At 54.9% G+C, this 20030-nt stretch overlaps 7 protein-coding genes across 7 annotated transcripts; 3 read left to right on the top strand and 4 right to left on the bottom strand.

Annotated features, from left to right (window-relative positions):
• Positions 1-86: 86 nt before the first annotated feature.
• Positions 87-1620, bottom strand: CDEST_13640 (Putative translation initiation factor IF2/IF5 domain-containing protein; the record flags this gene model as incomplete). The annotated part of the gene is made up of 4 exons (XM_062929796.1): positions 87-232; positions 297-320; positions 380-1229; positions 1609-1620. The coding sequence occupies 4 exons, from the start codon at positions 1618-1620 to the stop codon at positions 87-89; spliced, it is 1032 nt and encodes a 343-aa protein (XP_062785847.1).
• Positions 1621-2191: 571 nt separating this feature from the next.
• Positions 2192-3427, top strand: CDEST_13639 (uncharacterized protein). The gene is made up of 2 exons (XM_062929795.1): positions 2192-2685; positions 2760-3427. The coding sequence occupies exons 1-2, from the start codon at positions 2457-2459 to the stop codon at positions 2861-2863; spliced, it is 333 nt and encodes a 110-aa protein (XP_062785846.1). The 5' UTR covers positions 2192-2456; the 3' UTR covers positions 2864-3427.
• A 1-nt stretch (position 3428) lies between these two features.
• On the bottom strand, positions 3429-4724 carry CDEST_13638 (Putative Marvel domain-containing protein). Its single transcript, XM_062929794.1, has one exon. The coding sequence runs from the start codon at positions 4085-4087 to the stop codon at positions 3569-3571; it is 519 nt and encodes a 172-aa protein (XP_062785845.1). The 5' UTR covers positions 4088-4724; the 3' UTR covers positions 3429-3568.
• A 2430-nt stretch (positions 4725-7154) lies between these two features.
• CDEST_13637 (Putative vacuolar fusion protein Ccz1) lies at positions 7155-10397 on the bottom strand. The gene is made up of 2 exons (XM_062929793.1): positions 9548-10397; positions 7155-9496 (listed from the first exon to the last, which is right to left on the bottom strand). The coding sequence occupies exons 1-2, from the start codon at positions 9884-9886 to the stop codon at positions 7310-7312; spliced, it is 2526 nt and encodes an 841-aa protein (XP_062785844.1). The 5' UTR covers positions 9887-10397; the 3' UTR covers positions 7155-7309.
• A 617-nt stretch (positions 10398-11014) lies between these two features.
• Positions 11015-14527, bottom strand: CDEST_13636 (Putative DNA polymerase alpha/delta/epsilon, subunit B, DNA polymerase epsilon, subunit B). Its single transcript, XM_062929792.1, has 2 exons — positions 13689-14527; positions 11015-13633 (listed from the first exon to the last, which is right to left on the bottom strand). The coding sequence occupies exons 1-2, from the start codon at positions 14423-14425 to the stop codon at positions 11962-11964; spliced, it is 2409 nt and encodes an 802-aa protein (XP_062785843.1). The 5' UTR covers positions 14426-14527; the 3' UTR covers positions 11015-11961.
• A 189-nt stretch (positions 14528-14716) lies between these two features.
• CDEST_13635 (uncharacterized protein) lies at positions 14717-16017 on the top strand. The gene is made up of 3 exons (XM_062929791.1): positions 14717-14904; positions 14967-15496; positions 15551-16017. The coding sequence occupies exons 1-3, from the start codon at positions 14812-14814 to the stop codon at positions 15624-15626; spliced, it is 699 nt and encodes a 232-aa protein (XP_062785842.1). The 5' UTR covers positions 14717-14811; the 3' UTR covers positions 15627-16017.
• A 1372-nt stretch (positions 16018-17389) lies between these two features.
• Positions 17390-19724, top strand: CDEST_13634 (Putative serine/threonine-protein kinase, active; the record flags this gene model as incomplete). The annotated part of the gene is made up of 4 exons (XM_062929790.1): positions 17390-17802; positions 17859-18694; positions 18745-19392; positions 19468-19724. 4 exons carry the CDS (start codon positions 17390-17392, stop codon positions 19722-19724), a joined length of 2154 nt encoding a protein of 717 aa, XP_062785841.1.
• Between the last annotated feature and the right edge of the window lie 306 nt (positions 19725-20030).

The following is a 20030-nucleotide window of genomic DNA, read 5'->3' as shown; positions in this document are numbered from 1 at the left end:
ACGTAAATAGCGCAGAATAAAATTCCCTCTCCAACTGTTCTCTTTCTTGTCGTCCGTAGGACTGCGTGGTTTCTTGTCACAAATTTTTAACCCTGCATCTTTCTTCTCTTGCCGATCTGGGCAGAGAAACCGGTCTTGATGGCGGTGACGGAACGTCTCGAACCGCAAGAGTTGCAGGTGATGAAGTACAGACGGTTCTCTCCCTTGGACAGCTCGGTGTCGGCGGATTTGCCTGGAAGATTATGTCAGCAAGCTGCGGCTCGTGTTGACGGTAGAGTGAGATTTTGATAACTTACAGGTCTTGCAGGTGACGTACTCGACTGTAAAGAAGGGGGTTTGTTAGTCACAGCGTGGCACAAGCGCCGGGACCAGAGCTTACTGATATACTTGCGCAGCACGTTCTCGAGCTGCTTCTGCTGGAAACGACCCTTGATGACAAGGCGTCTGCTACCGTCGACGGAACCGCTGGTACCCAACTCGGAGAAGAGGTAGGCGGTGACGTGCTCCTCGGTTCTCTTCATGCGCTTGCAGATCTCGGCAATGTTCGCGAAGATGGTCTTCTTGTTGCCTTCACGCATGCACTGCGGGGGAGGGATCTTGTAGCTCTTCGAACCGCTAAGGGCGTGGTCGGGGTTCTTCTGGGAGAGCTGGTGGAAGAAGCGGTTTAGGAGCAGGCTGTAGCTCAGAGCCTTGGTCTCGTCGTGCTGCCAGATGCCGGTACCGGCATCCATGTCGCCGTCGTCGGCGGTGGCCTCGGTGGCCTCGCCGCCCTCCTGATTGCCTTCGAGGTCCAGGGCCTTGAGCTTGGCAGCAAACTCGTCCTCCTCACCATCTTCGGCAGCCTTCTTCTTCTTCTTCTTTTTCTTCATAGTCAAATCCAGTCCGCCGTCCTCGCCGGCAGGGGCGTCCTCAGCGGCGTCGTCACCGTCCTTGGGAACCTTCTTCTTCTTCTTCTTCTTCATCGACAGGTCGAGACCGCCATCCTCGACAGCGGCTTCGGGGGCGGGGGCCGTCGCATCTTCGGCTCCAGCTTGAGAATTGGCATCAGCATGTAAGGCTTCAAGGGCTGCGGTGAGCGGCGGCGTACGGGGCGTGTGCGACTGGGCTGTCTCCTTGGGTTCCTCGGTGGCGTTGACCATCGTGACTGATCCGTCGGCGTCGACGACTACTTGCTCGTCCGTGAAGGCGACTGATTTACGCTGTTTGCGATCGGGAACGGGGGTTGTGTCCTGTTGACGAGGCACCTATGTTAGAATACGGCGAGGGAAAAAAACGACAATAGTATTTTCTCTCTTTCCGTTGAGGGATAGAGTACCAAAAATTTTTTTGGCTCGGAGGGGAGTGGAGGGCAGTAAAGGGGGGGGAGGGGAGAACAACGTCAGGCGGTGATGTATTGCAGCTTTGGCAATTTGAGGTTGAGTTGAGTCACGGAAAATGTTCTGTTCAAATCGTGTCTGGTTCCGGTTCGAAGTGCAGTGGGGTAATTAATGATGGATTGGTGGAGGGGCGAGTGGGTGGTGTGTGTGCGTGGTGGGCGGTAGTGCTCAGGAGTGCGTATGAGGGAGGGCTAACTAACTACCTTACTTGACAGTAGGTAGGGAAACTTACTTCGACATCCATGATTGCGGCCTGTGTCTCACTAAACCAGAGTCTCGGTTAGGTATCCTGGTGCGTGTCCTGGGCGCGTTCTGGCCTGGGTGAATTTCTGGAGTGGTCCGGGAGGGGACGGTTGGCCGTTGAACAGGTCGTGTACCGTCGGGCGCAAATAGTGCAGAAGTTCCAAGCGAGCGGTCTGTAGATGTCGAACGGAACGAGCTTGGTCCGTATTTTGTGAGAGGAGAGATTGGAATTGGCTGCAGCACTGCAAGATTTCTTGAGGGATGCGAGTGTGACGTGAGGGTGGTTGAATGAAGCAGCCAGTATTGTCGCTCGCTGTGGTGCTGTGCACACCCAAGGCCTGGGCGACGGTGGGCTGTGACTCAATGATGGAACAAGTCATGTGACTTATAGGTACCTACATAGGCATGCAGCGTGCTCTCACCAGTCCGGAGTACGCAAGAGGGTGACCCATTTTTCCGATCACCATACCCAATCATCATCCACAATGTCAACGTCCGTGGCTGAAGGAGAGGGGGAGCTCCAGGCCGCCAGGCGCTCCGACCCTTACTGGCACCTCTAGCTGGCAGCTGCATGGCTTCAATCATCGGAGGCATCGCGGTCATTGATTCAACCCCTCCCCCCGCGAACGCCCATCCGGTAGATCGTCCTGCATTGCCGACGGCTACGAACATCGAATCACGCCTTCAGGTTGTATAGCCTGTCGACCACCGTGAAATAAGACACCGAAATCCGTTCCCGATATCCCTCCCTTTTTCTCTCCCCGGCTCGTCGAACGCATACCCCAAGCTCAACAGCCGAGCGCCGGCCAAACAGTCGACGTCGCCTTTTTCTCCGACATGATGGCGTCTACCGACTCCTTTGTCCTCCACGACGACGTCTCTCCTTCCTCCGACAACGATGAGCTCGACTCGCTTCCCTCAATATCCAGCAGTGTGCTAGACTCCGAAGATGAATCAGACGCCCAGGAGGAATGGGAGCGCAGTCTCGAGCAGATCCAATTACTGCTGACCATGGTCATTGTGCCGTTCGCCGGCAAATACTTTGGCCGAAAGTTCGCATACTGGAGTAAGCTGCGGCCCGGCTGCCCCTCTCGTCGCCGCTCTCGTTGTTGTTCAGTCGCTGACGATTATTCACAACAGGCTGGTCACGGTACATGGAATGGATGCACAACGTTGAGGTGCGGTGGACGAACAAGGGCGCCTTCAAGGCTGCCGGAGCGGCAGAGGCTGCGGCAACATTATAAGAGATGTATCAAGACCTGCAGGTCCGGCCACCAACGCGTGGTCTTTGCATCATTGAACCAGAGGCATCGATACAATGCTCGGCGTGTATATATAATTTTGGCGTTGAGGAAAGCCGTCATAGAAAACAGGGCGGCACTTAAAGAGGTGAGGCATCTAGCCTGACCACATAGATTTGAATATTTACGTTTGTCTTACCTACTTCAGCCTCGAGAAGCATGTGCGGCTGTGTTTTCTGTGCCTACAACATTGACACTCCCATCACATTTGGATGATGCATCAAATGGCCATTGGCATATGCTTCAAGGTTTCCGGCCAAGTGCAAACCAGATCTTGTACGTAGTAGTATCAATTCGCAGTGTTGTACTACATGAAGTTGTTCATAGCCCTACGGCTATTTACCGCAGCTTCCAAAGCAGTGTAATTGTAAGCCCCGCCGTACCCATAGCAGCTTATCCATGTCATCCCATATTCCGTATCCCATACTCTGTATGCCATATCCTATCATTCATTACTACCACATGTCGTGAAAGGTAAAAACAGCCTGCCGCCAACGCCGTTGTACCCAACGAGCCATCCGAAAAAATGGTAAGAAAGCCGTGTCAAGCCCCAGTTGCGGCATCTGTTAGGGACGCCGAACGGATTGCGTTGTAACGTGGCAACGTCCGTCGTAGCCACCAAAGGGCGAGATGTCAAGCGCTTTAGCTTTAGACGCCGACCTGCGCCATGCTGGGTCGAGAACTGCGTACAGAGCCGCCGCCGCGACGGAAGTTCATAAACGTGAAGAACGCGCCTGCGCAGAAGCTGGCGAACAGGAACCACATGAAGACTGTGCTGGCCTGGATCTCGCGGCAGCGCTTCTCATTGTCGGCAGAGCCCCAGACTATGTAGTCGCCCGGCAAGTCGCCCCTGTCCAGCGACCCGCAGTTGACGACGCGGAGCTTGGCCGATAAGACGATGGCGTCTATGAAGGTGAAGAGGACAGCAGCGCCGTCAAGGGCCAGCAACACGATGGGGATGGAAATGGCCGAGACAAAGACGGCGGCCAGGCCGTACAGAGAGGCAAGCCAGCAGACGACCGCGACGAACATGGAGAAGTTGATGGCAGCCATTGCGGAGCCGGCGCCGTTGATGTTGAGAGCAATGACATTGCCGATCAATGCGGTAACCAGCAGGACCCAAAGGAGCTGGAGGCCCCGGACGAGGACTTGCAACATTGATTCCATTGTGACGAGCAGCCTGGTGGACTGGTGATTACGATAGGTAGGTTTTGTTTTGGTAAGGGAATTCTCCGAAGTTCGAATGGAATGTAGTTGACGTCGATTTGTTTAAATGCGCCGAGGATCCACACTTATCTGTGTGTAGCAGCGTAAGCAGTTCTTCGGTGATGATGAGTCTTTGCAAGTCTGTTCTGTAAAGCGGTTGAGAAATGGTCTTGGATGACTGGGACTGTGTTTACGATGCGACGAAGAAGCGGAAATCGACAGCGGCCGTGGAGCAGTCTGGGTAGGGTGGCGCGGGACAAATAACACAGCTGTGTCTGATGTGGTTGTCGGGTGAGTAGGGTCGCGTGTAGCAGAAGCAACAGCAGGCCAGGGTATCTTTAATGGCATGAGGGAGGGCGGGATGGATTCGATCGAGAAGGGGACTTCCCAGGCCGTGGAATATGGACACTACATGGATGATGGAAGGGGACTCTGGGCGCAGCACACGCGCTGCTGCGGCTGCACGCAGACATGATCCAGAGGTAGCGGCAGCGGTCAACTGGCACAGAGCAGAGCTTTCGATGACTTCCGTGAAGATCGGCACTTGCGGGAAGTATGACCTCACCAGCCAATGCCTTCCGTCCTACGCACACGCACACACACACACAAAAACACACAGACACGGACACCAGACAGGTACGTACCGAATCATCTGTGCCGTGGGCTGTTGTTCTTATGCCTTTTTGCTTGGTCAGGTTCGGTTCGGGTGCTCGGGCGCCTGACGTCTCCAGGGATGCTCAATGGCATCATCCAAGGGTCCAAGACGGCGCCGAAGCAGCCGCTAAACATCTTGGACGAGGCCGCGTTCAGCTAACATCCGCAACCGTCGCCCACCGGGCCCAGCGAGTTGTCATCCGCGATCCAGCAGACCACCTAGACGAAACCCGTAGTGGAAAAAGTAGGGGTGCCTCTCCCGACATGTCCGAAGCTTTCCAGGCCCCGAGCCCGACACAACCTTGAACCCCCTTGCCCCCCCAATGGGCGAGGAGGCTGTGGCTGATGTCTGCATCTCGCATAGTTCCTAGAGTCATGTCCGTTCCCATTCGACGTTTTCTATGGACGAGAAAGTGAAACTTGAAGGATCTTGGCCTGAGCCAGGGCGCCTGGCAGGAGGGGGAACAAAAGACAAAAAGGTTTTGTCTTCCCTCTCTCCCTCCCTTTTTCGTTTTGTTTGGCGCCCCAAGGCCCCTGTCAACTAACTTTCCCTGTCGGTGGGGCGAATGCTGGTTTCGCGAGTGGATGACGAGCCTCGCAGCGTCCCTCCCTCTTGTTTTGGCAACTTTTTGAGTCTTGAGCCCCTCTTTCTGGCCCCTTTTACCGGGCTGTCTCCCTCGTCCCTGCAGCAAAACCCATTCCGATCTGATAGCAGCCTTCCCCGGCCATTCGCTGTCCCGGAAGGAAACGCAATCCTGGCCTAGCAACCCCCAGAAGGAAACATCTGCATCCCCTGGCTCCGATCGCTGTCGTCGTATCAAATCCTCAACGACTTACCCCGTGAAACAAGGTGAGCCACCACATCCGCAAGCGCGAGCCTGTAAAGTCGAACTCTACCGGCACACCTCGAGAGTCTCAGGAGTCAGCTACAGCCCATACGCGCGACGGTGACGGAAGGGCTCCAATTGCGAAGGACATCGCGAGGCTCGGTGAGGACAAACACCAAACAAGACAGACCGCAGTAATTCGGGAACGTTATTTCTATTTTGGGTTGCCTGGGTATCCTCGACGTAGTTGGAGTAATACTCAACAGGATTGAAAAGATTAGAACACTCACAATTTCCAGTTCCATGACTTTGGTCCTATGGAAACCCTGTCCGAAACGGGTCCTTTCACGGCGCGCATGGTAAACTCCGCCGAACACTCATCATCTTATCTCTAGACAACGCCCGTCTTGAAAGCATAGTCTCTTTAAGTCCTGGCCCAACTGCAGCTCGGCGCTCTCCGCTCGGAAAAAGCGATCCTCACTCGACTCTCCGGTCGTCCTGTTCGTGCCATGGCCACGAGCCTGAAAATGGACATGAGCCTGGCTTCTTTGTAGTTGTCTTACGGTTCGAGTAGTCCTCTGTCCTGCTTACTTTACTCCCCAGACTCTGATCGTCTTCTCCTACACCAGACTGGAAGACGCCCACCGGCAGCATCTACCCGGAACTTGATACTTCGATGTCACTGTCCTAGCAGTGTTCCGCGGTGTTTCCTTTACTGTGCTGCTCGGAAGCTGGCGCCGGTCCGAAAGAGGTTATCAATGATCACCGAATTTCTTTGTTTCTCGCCACTGCCACAAACCGCAACACCTCACAGTCGACTATCCACGTTCATGTGGTTCAATCGACTGTATCGAAATTCAGAACGTCGAAAGACCTCCCGTACTCCCCACGCCCCCGTCGCAAGCTTGAGTCAAGTGTTCAACCAACCTGCCGAACATTGAATAAAATGGTGAGACACGGACCGTTGAAGCCCCGAAAGCATGCCACGGAAGCATTTTGAAGGGCCTCGAGACATCTCGTTGCCACCATGACCGCCATTGGGACAGACTTAGATGTTAAATAGAGAACGAGTTCCTTGGGAGTGTTATCAATGAATTGATGCAGCCGTTGGAGGATCTTGAACGGCTCACTCGATCGAGACCTGACCCTAATTCTAACCTATGGAGCCTATCTGATCCTCTGTACCACGGCCGTTCTTTTCGAGTCATATACAAACTCCAGCCAGGGTAGTAGTCGAAACCCAAAATGAACTCGTGAGATGATTTCTGCTGTTTTCCCGGCCTGCACAGTGGGGCATCATGGTGCATCTTGGCATCGATTGCTACGTGTGGAATTACCAATTTCCCAGAGAGAGAGAGAGAGAGAGAGAGCATCGCTAGCAAGCGTTGTGGCGGCGAAACGGTGCTTGCTCATCGCTATCTTGGCGAAAAGGAATTCATTCGGCATACGGTTTGCACATCGTCATCGAGCATGACAAGTGTCGTTCAATAGCGTCACCAGCGCAGTAGACTCATCGTGGTCACGAATGGAGAACAGCGGACTTGTGGCTACAAACGGCAGAGTTGGGCCGCCTCTCATCGTAATATGGAACAAATCATGTTACTAGCATACACTCCCTACTATCCTTGCGTATGTTTACCTCTTCATGATGCCATAGCGGTACTGCTGGGCAGTCTCCCACCCAAGACTGGGGGTGCTTCCCTCACCGGCTAAAGTTCAGTAGTCCCTCGATATACTTGCGCGTATCAATGCCAATCCCCGACGCCAGACGGCCCGCGCCGTCGCCCCACCCCGTTCCCGCTCCTGCTCCGCTGGCCTCGGCGTATGACGAGCTCACGCCGCGGTAGCCCGCATGGTCGCTCGCCCTGCGGATCAGAAATATCTCCTTGCTAACCATTGGGCTGAGCAAGGGGGACGGGGATGGCCTCTGAGTGCTGGAGCCATCGCCGCTCGTGGTCAACGACTCCTCGCTCTCGGAGGCTGGCGCGTCGCCATCATCCTCGTTCCCCGAGTATCGGTTTGCCGCGGTCGCGTTTGTGTGTCGATCCAGGATACGCTGCCACACTACCCACCACCCGCGGTTCGTCTTGCAAGTCCGCTCCAGCTGATTAATCTCCTGCCGGGTGAGGTTGAAAATGTTGAGAAGTTGCATGTGTGTGTTCATCGCCTCGACGCGCGACCAAGCTAGCTGCGTGTTTGACTGAAGCATTTGTGCGTGATCGGGTATATTGGGTATGGTGGAGAGCACAGTCATGGCCTCGGCATCCCATATGAGGTCGTAAATATTTGACGCTGGGGAACCCACATCTGGCTTTTCTGGCCTGTAATGGATGGAGGCCCGCAGCGGTTTCTGGATAGACGCAAGCTGGCAATGCAGCGATTTGTAAAATGAGTCCCAAGCCAGCGAATCGGTCCTCAACTCGAATAGGAAGGTGAAGATGAATGGTCTATTAACATAAACAACGACACGCATCTTACTCGCCTTGTTGGAGTCCTGGTTTCCGAACAGCGGGTTCGAGCTCACGTCGTTGGCCCCAAGAGGGGTAACTTCGTTCGTCAGGCTGCCGAGGTCCTTCACGATATCTGCTTCGGCACGGTTCTGTCCCGTCTTTTCGAGCTCGACATGGATGGTGCGAAGCATGGTACGAGAGTTCGGCTCAATGTTATCGGCATCATCGGAGCCCTTGCCGTCTTCGCCTTCACCGCCACTGCCCTCCTCAACGTCACCTATCAGCCCGATGAGGTAGTGACCGGTATCGTCGTCTATCGGCTTAGGCTTTCGTGCCGCAGTGGAGGCATGCTTGGAAGACTCCCCGCTTGCCAAGGCGGCGGTGGCGGCGGCCAATTGGTTCTTGTCTGCAGGTGACGATGCATCTGACTTGCCAATCGACCAGTAGGTGCCGTACCCAAGCTTCATGTACGTCATGAGCTTATCCATGTGCCCGTCTCCCTCTTCATGCGCTGGAAGAGCTGCGGCAGGGGCAGAAGGAGTGGCGGTAGCGGCGATGTCCCTCTTAGTGGATTCTGTCCGCTTGGCTTCCTTCACGATGCCAATTACCCGACCACGCCGTTCTGCGAGTGTCTTCGTAGACCCCGAGCTTCCATACCCGGAGCCGGAGTCAGAGCGATTGCCATCGGACTGATTTAGAGGCCGAACTGGAGCATGCCGGTTCTCCGATGACTTGGGAACCGAAGCCGAAGCCGGCGCCGGTGCAGCTTTCCTCGAACGTCGTGCGGCGCGCAGAGAAGTCGGACTCTCGATCACACCATAGGCGTTTTCACCCCAAGTGTACAAGTCCTCCATCCAATGCGACACATCTCTGACCGACTTCCGAGACAAAGCTCCTGTTCCTAGGAAAATCGCACCATCCTCGGGGCCTGGATCCTGCCCTGTGCCTAACCACGGCATCTGCCGCTCCTTGCCATTTCTGGGCTCGTCGTCGGCGTTGAAAGATCCGAACTTGGAAACAACGAGGTCGACAAGACCCTCAACCCTGCCAACAAGGCCTTCTAATACCTCTCGTTCTCCGCTGCCTCGCTCTTCTTCACCGACGCCGATGCCCAGTTCGCCGGAAGCGGCAATGTTGATACCGCCAAAGATGGTGCGTGCGGGATTGCCCTGCAACATGACGTTCCATGTCGATAAGAACAGATCCCAATATCGGCCGAGAAGGCTGAGAAAATTGGTCCTCCGAGAACGGACAAACAAAGCACTGAGCGAGGTGCCGTGGTGAAGCAGGAAGGTGGAATGAGCACGAAGCATATCTTGCAACAGAAGAGATGCGGGCTTGATCTCCTTAGATGAAAACTCAACAACCTCTTCTGCAGATTCTTGGGTCTTCCCAGTCTGCAACTTGGGAGGCAAGGGAATGCGGGTGAGATCGATGGACTGCGGACAATCAGCAAGTAAACAGGACCGCGTGGATGAGGTCAGACGCACAGCAAGAACCCACCAACCTGGCTCCAGTTCGTGGAGAATCACACGCGACTTCTCCGTGTCAATGGAGTCAACAGGCTGGCCGCCAGAGAAACTCTTGCTGAACTCAACCATGCCCTGGGCAAGGCCAATCTGGCGCAGGCGCTCATTGCGTTCCTCTTGAGAGATGTTCTCTGTGGGCTTGGCGCGAGAGCGGTGACGACGCTTCTGTCGCTGAGTGCTCACCGAGGCGTAGTAGACAATTTGGTCGTCAAGCGTCTCATCCGTACTGCCCAGGGATGGATTGAAGATGGCAAGGAAGCCCAACTGAGCCGGGACGATGCCTCCGGGTGACAATGCCATGACCGGGGTGATGGCAGAAGAGGCAAGTTATTCCAAGGGTTCACTGAGAGCGGTTACGGCGGTAGGGAAGCGTGGTGTCGTCGGGATCCATAAACGCCAGCGAGACGGGTGCAATATCAGAAGCAGCGGAGGCGGGCGGACGCTCGATACAGCATGTAGCAAGGCTGTGCGAGCTACAACTGAGGATGAGGGACAAGACGGAGGAGCCGTCAAATCGTGAGAGGTGGCGTTTGCAAAGAGACGGTAGGAAGATTCGCCATGTGCTCTCAAAACGATGTTGGGCGACGGCAGCAGGCGAGCAAGCAGGGGGGTGGATGACGATACACGTAAGAAGGGGGAGGAGGCTGCCCGCACAACACAGAGCAAAGCAAGCGCGTGGCGGTGGCGGTTGGTGTTCGTGATGCCGGTGATGGCCTAGTTGGTTTGCAAATGCTGTCGTTGTGAAGGAACTGCGATGGTCAAGGCCTTTGGGGGGGCGAAATGGGACCTTGCCCGGATGATATGTGAAATTGGTGAGATCTCGATCAGACACCCCACGATGCACGGCGCCAGGACATTGAAAGACGAGGAGGTGCCGTAACTTGGCCCGGGCCCCTGGTGGACCGCCTGGCGAGTAGTTACTACCTGCCTATCTTCCTCCCGAGGTACCTATCTACCTCCGGATAGAGATACTGAACAGGGCCACTAGCACTTAGTGGCAGCGTGGGTGAGTACCTAGGTACCCCAAGGAATCTTTGCTCGGCACGAAGGAAAGATAAGAGGAACGTTGAGCATTAAACTTCCGGTACCCGAACTGCTGTAAGAAGATCGCATTGGACCGATGTATTATCTGTTAGTACTCTGTATTGCAGCCTACCCGGTAAAAAGGGACTGTATTGTGCCCCGGTCGCCCGCAAGAAGGAGATCCAGAACTTACTACCGCACTCTGATCAATTCAGTCTCAGCGGCGGTCAAGCGCATTCACGGGCGAAAAGGCACTATTCGAGCGAAGGTCTGGACTGTTCCAAAAGGACGAATCCACCCCCCCTCAATGGACGCACACACAACACCATTACGGCCCTCGGGCACGAGACAAGTGTCATCCTTAACCGGAACGAACGGTGGTATGGTTGCATGATGCCATTACAAGTCTGAATCTGCATGAAAGTGGTTCATCTGCCGCGCCAAAGGGGATCCGCCTCGAACCCAAGCTGGCCTGCAAAGACTCGCCCAACACGGATGGAACTGGACGGGCACTCTACTCTCATCGCTGTGTCGATTAGCATTCGTTGTTGAGATGATGCCTCATATCACCTATCATGTCAAATTGCTATCGACCGTAATGACGACCCCTTCACTGAGCTACGGCATCATTCTGGAATAATATCTTCAATACACAGCTAAGAATTATCGTTCTAGACTCGAGACAGGATGTCCAACGTTGGCCACTTTGCCGACTACAGGCTGCCAGTTAAACATTGCTGCAACTGTCACACAGTGTGCTGGTTGCTCTGTTTGCTGACTTGAATTTTTCGACTAGCAATACGTTCATAAAAGTTTGTGTCGCTGACGGAATTCTTGCTAGGAAACACCAGAATATTCGACAAAGAATTCAATAGCTACGCGGTGCATGAGGAATAGGGGGCAGGGCAGCTGCCGTGCCGCTACTAGCACTTGAAGACACTCTCAGTCGTCGGGGAAAGCGGCGGTGACTTGAAACAGATGCATGCGCACCACGAGGGTACGGTGCGTGTAGCTTGCCATCTCTACCTACTTGTCATAACGCCTGGTTTGGGCATAAACGTTGCGGAGCACCATCGAACCAAATTCACTCGCGTTCTTTAGGATAAAAGACCATTTGGAACCAAGCCCGCAATGCGAGCACACCTTGCCTGGCCGCATGTGTTTTCTGATTCGGAGCACATCTTCTAGACTTTCGTACACCTCAACGGGAAATTATGTTCTGTGACGAAGAGTCCAATAGCCCTTCCTTGTAGGCATCAATCATTAAAATCGACATCACCAGCTACAAAGCTGAATTGCACCCGTAACACCCTATCTGCAAACTTGGCAAGCCGCGTGCCTGGCTTGCCACCTCAAAAGGTCGTCTCCCGCAGCTTCCCAATCTTCCCAATCTCATACTCTATCCAACGGCCAACCCGCGTCCGGCCGGGAACGAGGATGCTGCCCGGGTTCATGACGTGACAGCCCTCATACGTGACGCTAAACGGCGGTGCCGTCGTGTCCACGAGTATCATGGATGTCGGCAGCGGGTAGAGGTGCAGCGCCGTCGCATAGTCCCAGTGCACGGGACGGATCGACTGGCGGAACGGCGACAGGTACCCCTGGTCCAGGACCGTCTTGACAAGTTTCCGCGCTGTGTGCACGTCCTGCGGGACGCTCGAGTTGACCTGCTTGACAGCAGGCTTCTTGCTGGGTATGTCGACGTCCATAGCCTCTTCTTCAGCGGAGATCTCGATCGGGCCACTGCCGCCCATGACAACGTCATCCGTGCCGTCTTCGGCCTCGGGGGGCTGGTTTTCTTCGTCTTGGCCCCGGCTTTGTTTCGGCGTCTTGAGGCGTACGGCTGCGCGACGCAGGCGGGCTGAGATGTCGTCACGGAAGACGACGACTTCGTGGTTCGGACCGAACAGTGTCAAACGACTGGGGTTTGACGTCCAGATAGCCTCTCCGTCGCTCTTGGAGCCGACTTCCGCGTTGGCCGCGGCAAAGACTCGTCGGATACGTGATGTGAAGACGTCCGGGGCCCCTTTCCGGGGTAGCGGAGTCGCAGCTCCCGCGGTGAAGGACGACACCCAGCCGTCATTATCGCCGGGGACGAAGACGAAGGTAGAAGTCTGTAGAAGAGCGGGGAATTCGGATAGTGTCGAAGCCAAGGCGTCGAAGTATTCCTTGTATTCGATACTACCGCCGCTGCCACCTCTCGCGAGCACGGCGTGCTGCGTGAAGTTTCCCGTGATGACGAAGCTCATAGGCGTCGCGCCTTCGGGTTCGGCTGCATATATGGTGAGGATCCTCCGCAAGGCCTGCAACGACCGCGGCTGGTCGAGGTTCAGCTCGCCGAGGATAACCATCCTGCCCCTGCTGGGGACCTCTTCGGCAGAATGCCGGGGTAGCAGACGTTGCTCGAGCTTCCGCATCTTGAATCCAACAGCCCGCTCGCTGCCCACACCGAGGAAGTCGATCCAGCCGAACCCACCTCCTATGGTGTGGTCCTGGCCGCCGTCCGGGCCGCTGACACCCAACGTGGCTTTCCTCTTCTCGCAGGGTGGCTGGCCAATGAAGAAGGCTTGAAATCTGCCGCCGAGCGTTCCACCTACACCGCTGCTTCCGCTCAGACCCTTTCCGACGGACTCTTCTTCCTCTTCGTAGACACCGTCCACAAGCACGATCATGCCTGGCGAGAACCACGCTGAGTCCTCGGGAATCGCAACTGCTTGAGACACGTCGAGCGCAATTGTGGCTGTCAGGTCGCTGATTGCGAGACCGCCCGCTGGTAGAATATTCAGCATACCCAGAAGCATGTGATGGCTTCCATGTCGACCTAAGAGGTTCGCAATTGGTGTGATCTTATGGTTCAGTTGGTTTGACGCGGAACGCTTGAGCGAGGGTGCTCTTGCGCTTGCAACGGCTGATGTTTGAAAGGACTCATTCCTGAGTAGCCTTTGGTGTATGACATTATACCTATTCCGGAACAGAGCAGTCTTGTGAGCTGCTGGTGGCAGTAGGGAGGGTTTCGACGTTTCTCTGTTACTGCGTCAGCCAAGCGAGTTCTCGTCACAGGAAATACATCGTCCCCTACCTTTCGAAATGCTTCTTTGCAACGTTATAAGAAAATCTCGGTTGGTCGTATGCGTCGATGATGTTGAGCCACTTCCGAGGATCCCTGACGTTATCCTCGTCATCCTCCTCCTCCACGCCAAGACTGGACATGCCGAAGCTCTGTTGACTATCCTCTCGCACCAAAGACGACTGTGCTGGCCGTAACCCTAGTCTCGTGTTCGACATGTCCGCATCTTGCCCCGGTTCGTTCAAAAGACTATTCTGTCGACTCAGACCCCTTGCGCCAGTCACAATCTTGCCCCCGCTCATGTTGCCTTCCAAAGTCTTCAATATGTCCTTCAGCTCTGGGCTGGCGCCGTCGACAATGACACCGCCATTGCAATTCTTCCACGACCTGGCCACCTCTTCCAAAACCTTCTCTGCCAAGCCCTCTTCCCGCCATGACGAGCCACAATGGCGGCCGATGAAGGTTGCGAGTTCTTGGAGGGCAGTCGAGGACAGCGTCAAGCTGTGTTTCTTGGTAAACGTCCGAAATGCCAAGGGGCGGAGGGTGGCCGGTGGGAGTATGATTGGGAGAATCGCGTGCTTTGAAGGTGCTGACACTTTGAACGGCTTCAGGGGGTGTACTGGGGTGCCAAATGCGGGCGAAGATGAGGGTATCGAAGAAGAGGGAGGGGCAGGTGTCTTTGCGGCGAAGATATTAGCCATGGGCATTTTTTGCTTGCGCTTCGGAGAAATTGACGGCGGTGGATCCATAGTCGAGGCGGTATTCTTTCGTACGTTTCGAATTACTATAGCTCAATATGACGAGAACAAACCTGAGTCGAAGTCGCTCTGACGGTTTGTCGCAATGGGTAATCAACCGCCGTCGCGAGTCTGGTTCCTGATCTGGATGGGGGGCACGTTTAATTGAGGCGCGTCTGATTCTAAGGACCGCGACTGGCGAATCACTGGCGTTGCGTCGCACGCCCCACAGCAATGGGAATTTGGTGGCTTTATTTCTGTAATGTGGCTGAAGCTCCGGTCGATTTCCAGACATGTCGTCATTATTGGACAGGAAAACAGCTGTCTCCCCTTCGACAAAAGAGCTTCGGAATCGAGGTACTGCTGTTTTGAAGTAATCGTCGCCCTGCAACACCATAATGCTAGCACCGGCAGTTCGGTTTCTCCCGAGGTTCGTCTCGAGGACAACATTTTCCCGCCCAGTTTCCAGTCTCTCGTCGAATCCACACATTGTGAGTCTTTTTCAGACGGCGCGACCACGAAAGACGCTAAGCAGTGTCACATTATTGTACAGAAAGTTTTCCCCGCCGATGCATCGAGAGCTTCCTTTCTTTTGTCATATCTTGAAGATGAGCCGCCCAATCAGAGGCTAGCCATTGGCTTCTCTACGACAGACCCGCCGACGCCGGGCTCCTTTGTCGAAAATCAGACATTCAGCAAGATACTGTACGAGGTCCTTTCCGAGCACGCTCACAAGGACAAGGACCTCTTGGCGCAGGCGCAAGCTTTTGCTGGTCCTGGAGGAGCCACTCTTGGGTCGGGAGGTGCGTTTTTCTCGCAGAAGAACAAGAAGCGTTCAAACAAAGTTGGCGGTGGTGGCGGCGCCGGAGGGAGCGGCGCCGGAGGTGCCAGTGCCCAAGGAGGTGCCGGTGGAGGCGGACACGGTGGTTATGTCCATCTCAGCGACTCAAGAAACCCTCCAGACTTTGGCCGAATTGCATGGCCCGAGGATATCTTGGGCAGCATTGAGGTTGATCAGAGCGGCAACATCATCGGGAAGCTCGAGCCTAGCGGAACATATCGTATCATCACCAATGAGGGAATGTAAGTGGAGGGCTCGGGATGCTTGGGACGGAATGCATAGCTGACAGCATACAGCCTTGGGCTGAGCCCCTTCCTAGCAGAGAAGCTGGTTGAGAGACTCCGTGCCGAAGACAAGAAGGACAAGTCATAGGTGTTCTTGCATGATGAGTGGAAATCCATAGGCATTCAGCCCACTTCGCTAGGTCCCACTCTGTATAATTCGACGCTTGGAGTGTAAACCCGGCTCTCTATTTGGGACCGCACATGATTCTGGGACGCTTTGAACTGAGGCAAGAGAACCGCACCCGGTTCCGCCGAGTCGTGCTGTTCCAAAGGCGATGAATTGTAACTTTGGGCGAAGAGGAAAGGAGCCCCAAGCAGGGAGATTCTACGTGGGCACATTTGGCGAACCCCACTTACCTCCACTTGCACTACTATTTCGGCAGGGAATAAGCGCGCGGAGGGGATCGCGAACTTGCCCTCGCAACATCGGGACTGGAGTCGCTGAAGAAATCTTTTGTCTTGCAGACACGGGTTCCCCCACAACCCCGTACTCGACTCCCGCTGTACTATGAAGGTCGACGAAAGGAGAACGAGACAAAAACGGGCACATGCACCCGAGTCCATCCCATCCAAGTAGACCGCCGATTCGGAATTTTTTCCCTTCCGGGCATGGGCCGCCGATGGCGCCGATAGAACCTGGAAGGCTTTTTTCCCTGTTCCAAGGCCTCGAATCATCTTGAGCCTAAACTTTCGTCTCGTCTCGTCTCTTTCCACGTTTCTTGTAGCTCCGACGACGCCCTTGGAGCTTTCGGGCCTATTGAGATTCGATGCCATTGGCCCCATGTGTGGCAGGTTGATCCGGGTTCTTTTGCTTGTCCAGAGGTGCAGCGGCGCCTTGACCGACTCGTGCTCTGAGCAGGCGGGCCGTCCAAAAGATGACATGCAGGCGGGCGGCGATCCGTCAAGCTCGGTTTTTGCCTCGAGTCAAGGCGAGTAGGGGTTTTCGGCGGCCAAGAGCGCATCATTGTGTCAAAGGGTAGCAGTGTACTAATGGGTGTAGGGAGATGGGTATTGGGCAGCCGTTTCTCCGATATTTGTTGGCCGTCCTCGTTACCAGTTGATCCTCGAATGTGCCAGGTCTATAGTGGTTGCGACGGCTGATGACTCTACATTTGAAGGTGTGTTGAGACGATGCACCGACAACCAAAGCCAGATTGGGATTGTCGGGGCAGATGGACCTATCTGTTGTTGGATTCATTGCAGCCACAGGGCAGTCACGAGTCTGGCATTGCTGGTGATCCTATACCTTTGAAGTCGGCCCAGCTCGCTCACCACAGGCACATGAGCTGTCACTTATCAGCATTCACCGAACGGAGTCAGGGGAACTTGGTCAACTTGAACCATCCCATGCCTCCATGAGTCCATGGCGAGCCCAAATCTGTGCAGCTGCACCGGTCAGGATACATGCGCGCGGGCGCATCACACATACACACACACGAGTCAGCCCAATGAGCAGAAAGCTACCCGATTCGCGCCGAATTTATCTATATTCTTTAGCTGGCTGTCCCTCCGCTGACTTCCCCGAAATTGACATCGGAAATGCACAGACCACAGCCAGTCTCCCCACCATATGTGGCGGGCAGGCAGGTGAGAGGTGAGAGTTGAGAGTGCAATGTGGCACCTGGCAGGCCACTTAGTCACCAGCCAGTCAGTCACGACGAATCGAAATCCTACCAGCAGCAGCACCAGGGAGCTTCTTGGCACTCACTCCACCTAGCCATTCCATGTCCCCCTCCACAATCCACCCACATCCAACTTCGTCATGCCCACTTGAGAGTGGTTCAAAGGCTTGCTCCGGCCACAACCCATTTAAACAAAAACGACCCTCCCCCCCTCCCCCCGACCGACAAGATGGCTTCCGGTTTCGACGAGGAGGAGCTCCATATCAGCCTCTCGCCATCCCAGATCCGTCGCCGCTCCCAGCAGCACGGTGCTGCCGCTGCCGATGCTGCTGCTGCCGCCGGTAGTCACCAACTTCAACCACCTTTGTCCGACGCCGCCAACATGGGACCTCCCATCGACACGACCGCCCCGCTGCGGGATAAGATCAAGACGGAGCAGCGCATCGGCGCATACAAGATCATCAAGACCCTGGGCGAGGGCTCCTTTGGGAAGGTGAAGCTGGCCATACACAACGGCACTGGACAGCAGGTCGCTCTCAAGATTATTGCCAGGAAGAAGCTCATTAGTCGCGACATGGCCGGCCGAGTTGAGCGCGAAATTGAATACCTCCAGCTCTTGCGCCACCCTCATATTATCAAGCTGTACGTCGTCGTAAGCCTTTGTAATACAAATTTCTCACTAATCCGGATGGCCGCAGGTATACTGTCATCAAGACGCCCAATGAGATTATCATGGTCCTCGAGTATGCCGGCGGCGAGCTCTTCGATTACATCGTGCAGAACGGACGTATGAAGGAACCCGAAGCTCGCCGCTTCTTCCAGCAGATGCTCTGCGCCGTTGAATACTGCCACCGACACAAAATCGTCCACCGCGACTTGAAGCCCGAGAACCTGCTGTTGGACGACAATCTCAATGTCAAGATTGCCGATTTTGGCTTGAGTAATATCATGACGGACGGAAACTTCCTCAAGACAAGCTGCGGAAGCCCCAACTACGCAGCACCCGAAGTGATTGGTGGGAAGCTCTATGCTGGCCCAGAGGTGGACGTCTGGAGTTGCGGCGTCATTCTTTATGTTCTGCTCGTTGGCAGATTGCCATTCGATGACGAACACATCCCCAGTCTCTTCGCAAAGATTGCCCGTGGAACGTACAGCATACCGCAATGGATGAACTCGGGCGCCGCAACACTCATTAAGAAGATGCTGGTCGTTAACCCCGTACAGCGTGCCACAATTGACGATATCAGACAGGACCCCTGGTTCATGATAGACCTGCCCGCCTACTTGGCGCCGCCGGTGGAGGAATTCTTCAACACGGGCGTGGATCCTAACAAGGCCATTCAGAAAAGCGATATCGCCCCCAACGCCCCTCCAAGAGTGCAGGAGAAGCTGCACAACGAGGTCACGGAGAAGATCAGCAAGACTATGGGATATGGAAAGAAGGATGTCGAGGAGGCCTTGCAAGCCGCGGAACCATCCGCCATCAAGGATGCTTACATGATTGTCCGCGAGAACAAGCTTATGCAAGTGAATGGTACGTTTCGTGCAAGACGTTTGGTATGTTTCGTTCTGACGCCTTCGCAGAGGCCATGTCATCGCTCTCAGTCGATCAGGACGGGTCAAGTAGCCCCCTACCTAGTGCTTCATCAGCTAGATCGGGCGGGTCTACTGTGGGCGGACAGCGTCCTTACATCAGCAAGATCGGTATCCTGCCGAGCAGTTTGCCGGCGTACCATAAGGAATACGTCGAACGTGAAAAGGGAGGCTTCGAAGATCATCCGACGCCCACTATTGTGGTCGACGAACCAGGGCTCTCGGCCCGTACGGACGCCGAGAGGGAAGAGACAGCCCGGCATTTGAAACCTCACTCGAGAAACAGCCAAGTGCGCCTCGACGACTCAGCCAAACGACCTCAGGGTATGACACCTGTCGTTCAAGCCAAGAAGACGAAACCGGTTAGATGGCAGTTTGGCATCCGCTCTCGCAACGCACCCTGGGAAGCCTTGCTTTGCATTCATAAAGCGCTCAACAAGCTGGGCGCAACCTACGTGCCTGATGAGGACTTTGAGAAAGTTCATGGTGCAGAAACGGATCAGCCCAGCAACGAAGGTAGCTTTGTCGACGACTATGCATCCCAGGGGGGCAATGGCTCAACTAGTAGTATAGATCCCCTCAAGCGATACAAATTGCCTGCCGACCCGTGGCATATCAAGGTCCGCTGGGAAACACAGAGTAAGCCGTTCTGTGCCATCCGTCCAACACGAGAGATTGTTACTAAGTAGACCACAGCGCTGCGGAAAACGTCAGGAACCCCCACGGAGGGAAGCAAGACGCCCGATAGCTATCATGTCGTCGGCGACGACGAGGTCAAGCGTGACTTTGTGGCCTTGCATATGGATATCCAGATATACGAGATGGAGCACGGTGTCTATCTCGTGGACTTCAAATGCTCCGGCTACGAGACGGCCGACAGAAGACTGCTCGAAGAGAAGGATGTTACAAGTCCTTTCCCGTTCCTGGACATGGCCGCCCGCTTGATCATGCAACTAGCCGAAGCGGACTGAAAATTCCTCATCTTCTTCCTTTCCTCTTTTTCTTTTAAGTCATGCTCCGTTATCACTCTTGACGGGGTGTCTTCCGTTTTGAAAAGGAAAAGAAAATACTTCAAAACGGTGAACTCGGCGATTGGTATGGCAAGGTAAGGCTGGTCGGTTGGTCACGTAGCAGCGTTAGGTTATGAGGACAGGGGAGTTTGGGTGGGCTGGAGATGTATGGGCGTGTTGCTTTCCCCTCTTTGTTTATACACAGCGGAATGCCGTGGCTCTGCTTTGCCTCGTTTTGGCTGAAGCGACGAAGGGCACTTTGTATTC

This window comes from Colletotrichum destructivum, chromosome 9 (assembly GCF_034447905.1).
Source record: "Colletotrichum destructivum chromosome 9, complete sequence".
In the NCBI taxonomy this organism is placed as follows: domain Eukaryota; kingdom Fungi; phylum Ascomycota; class Sordariomycetes; order Glomerellales; family Glomerellaceae; genus Colletotrichum; species Colletotrichum destructivum.
Note: the sequence above shows the minus strand (reverse complement) of the source record. Positions and strands in the feature narration are given on the sequence as shown.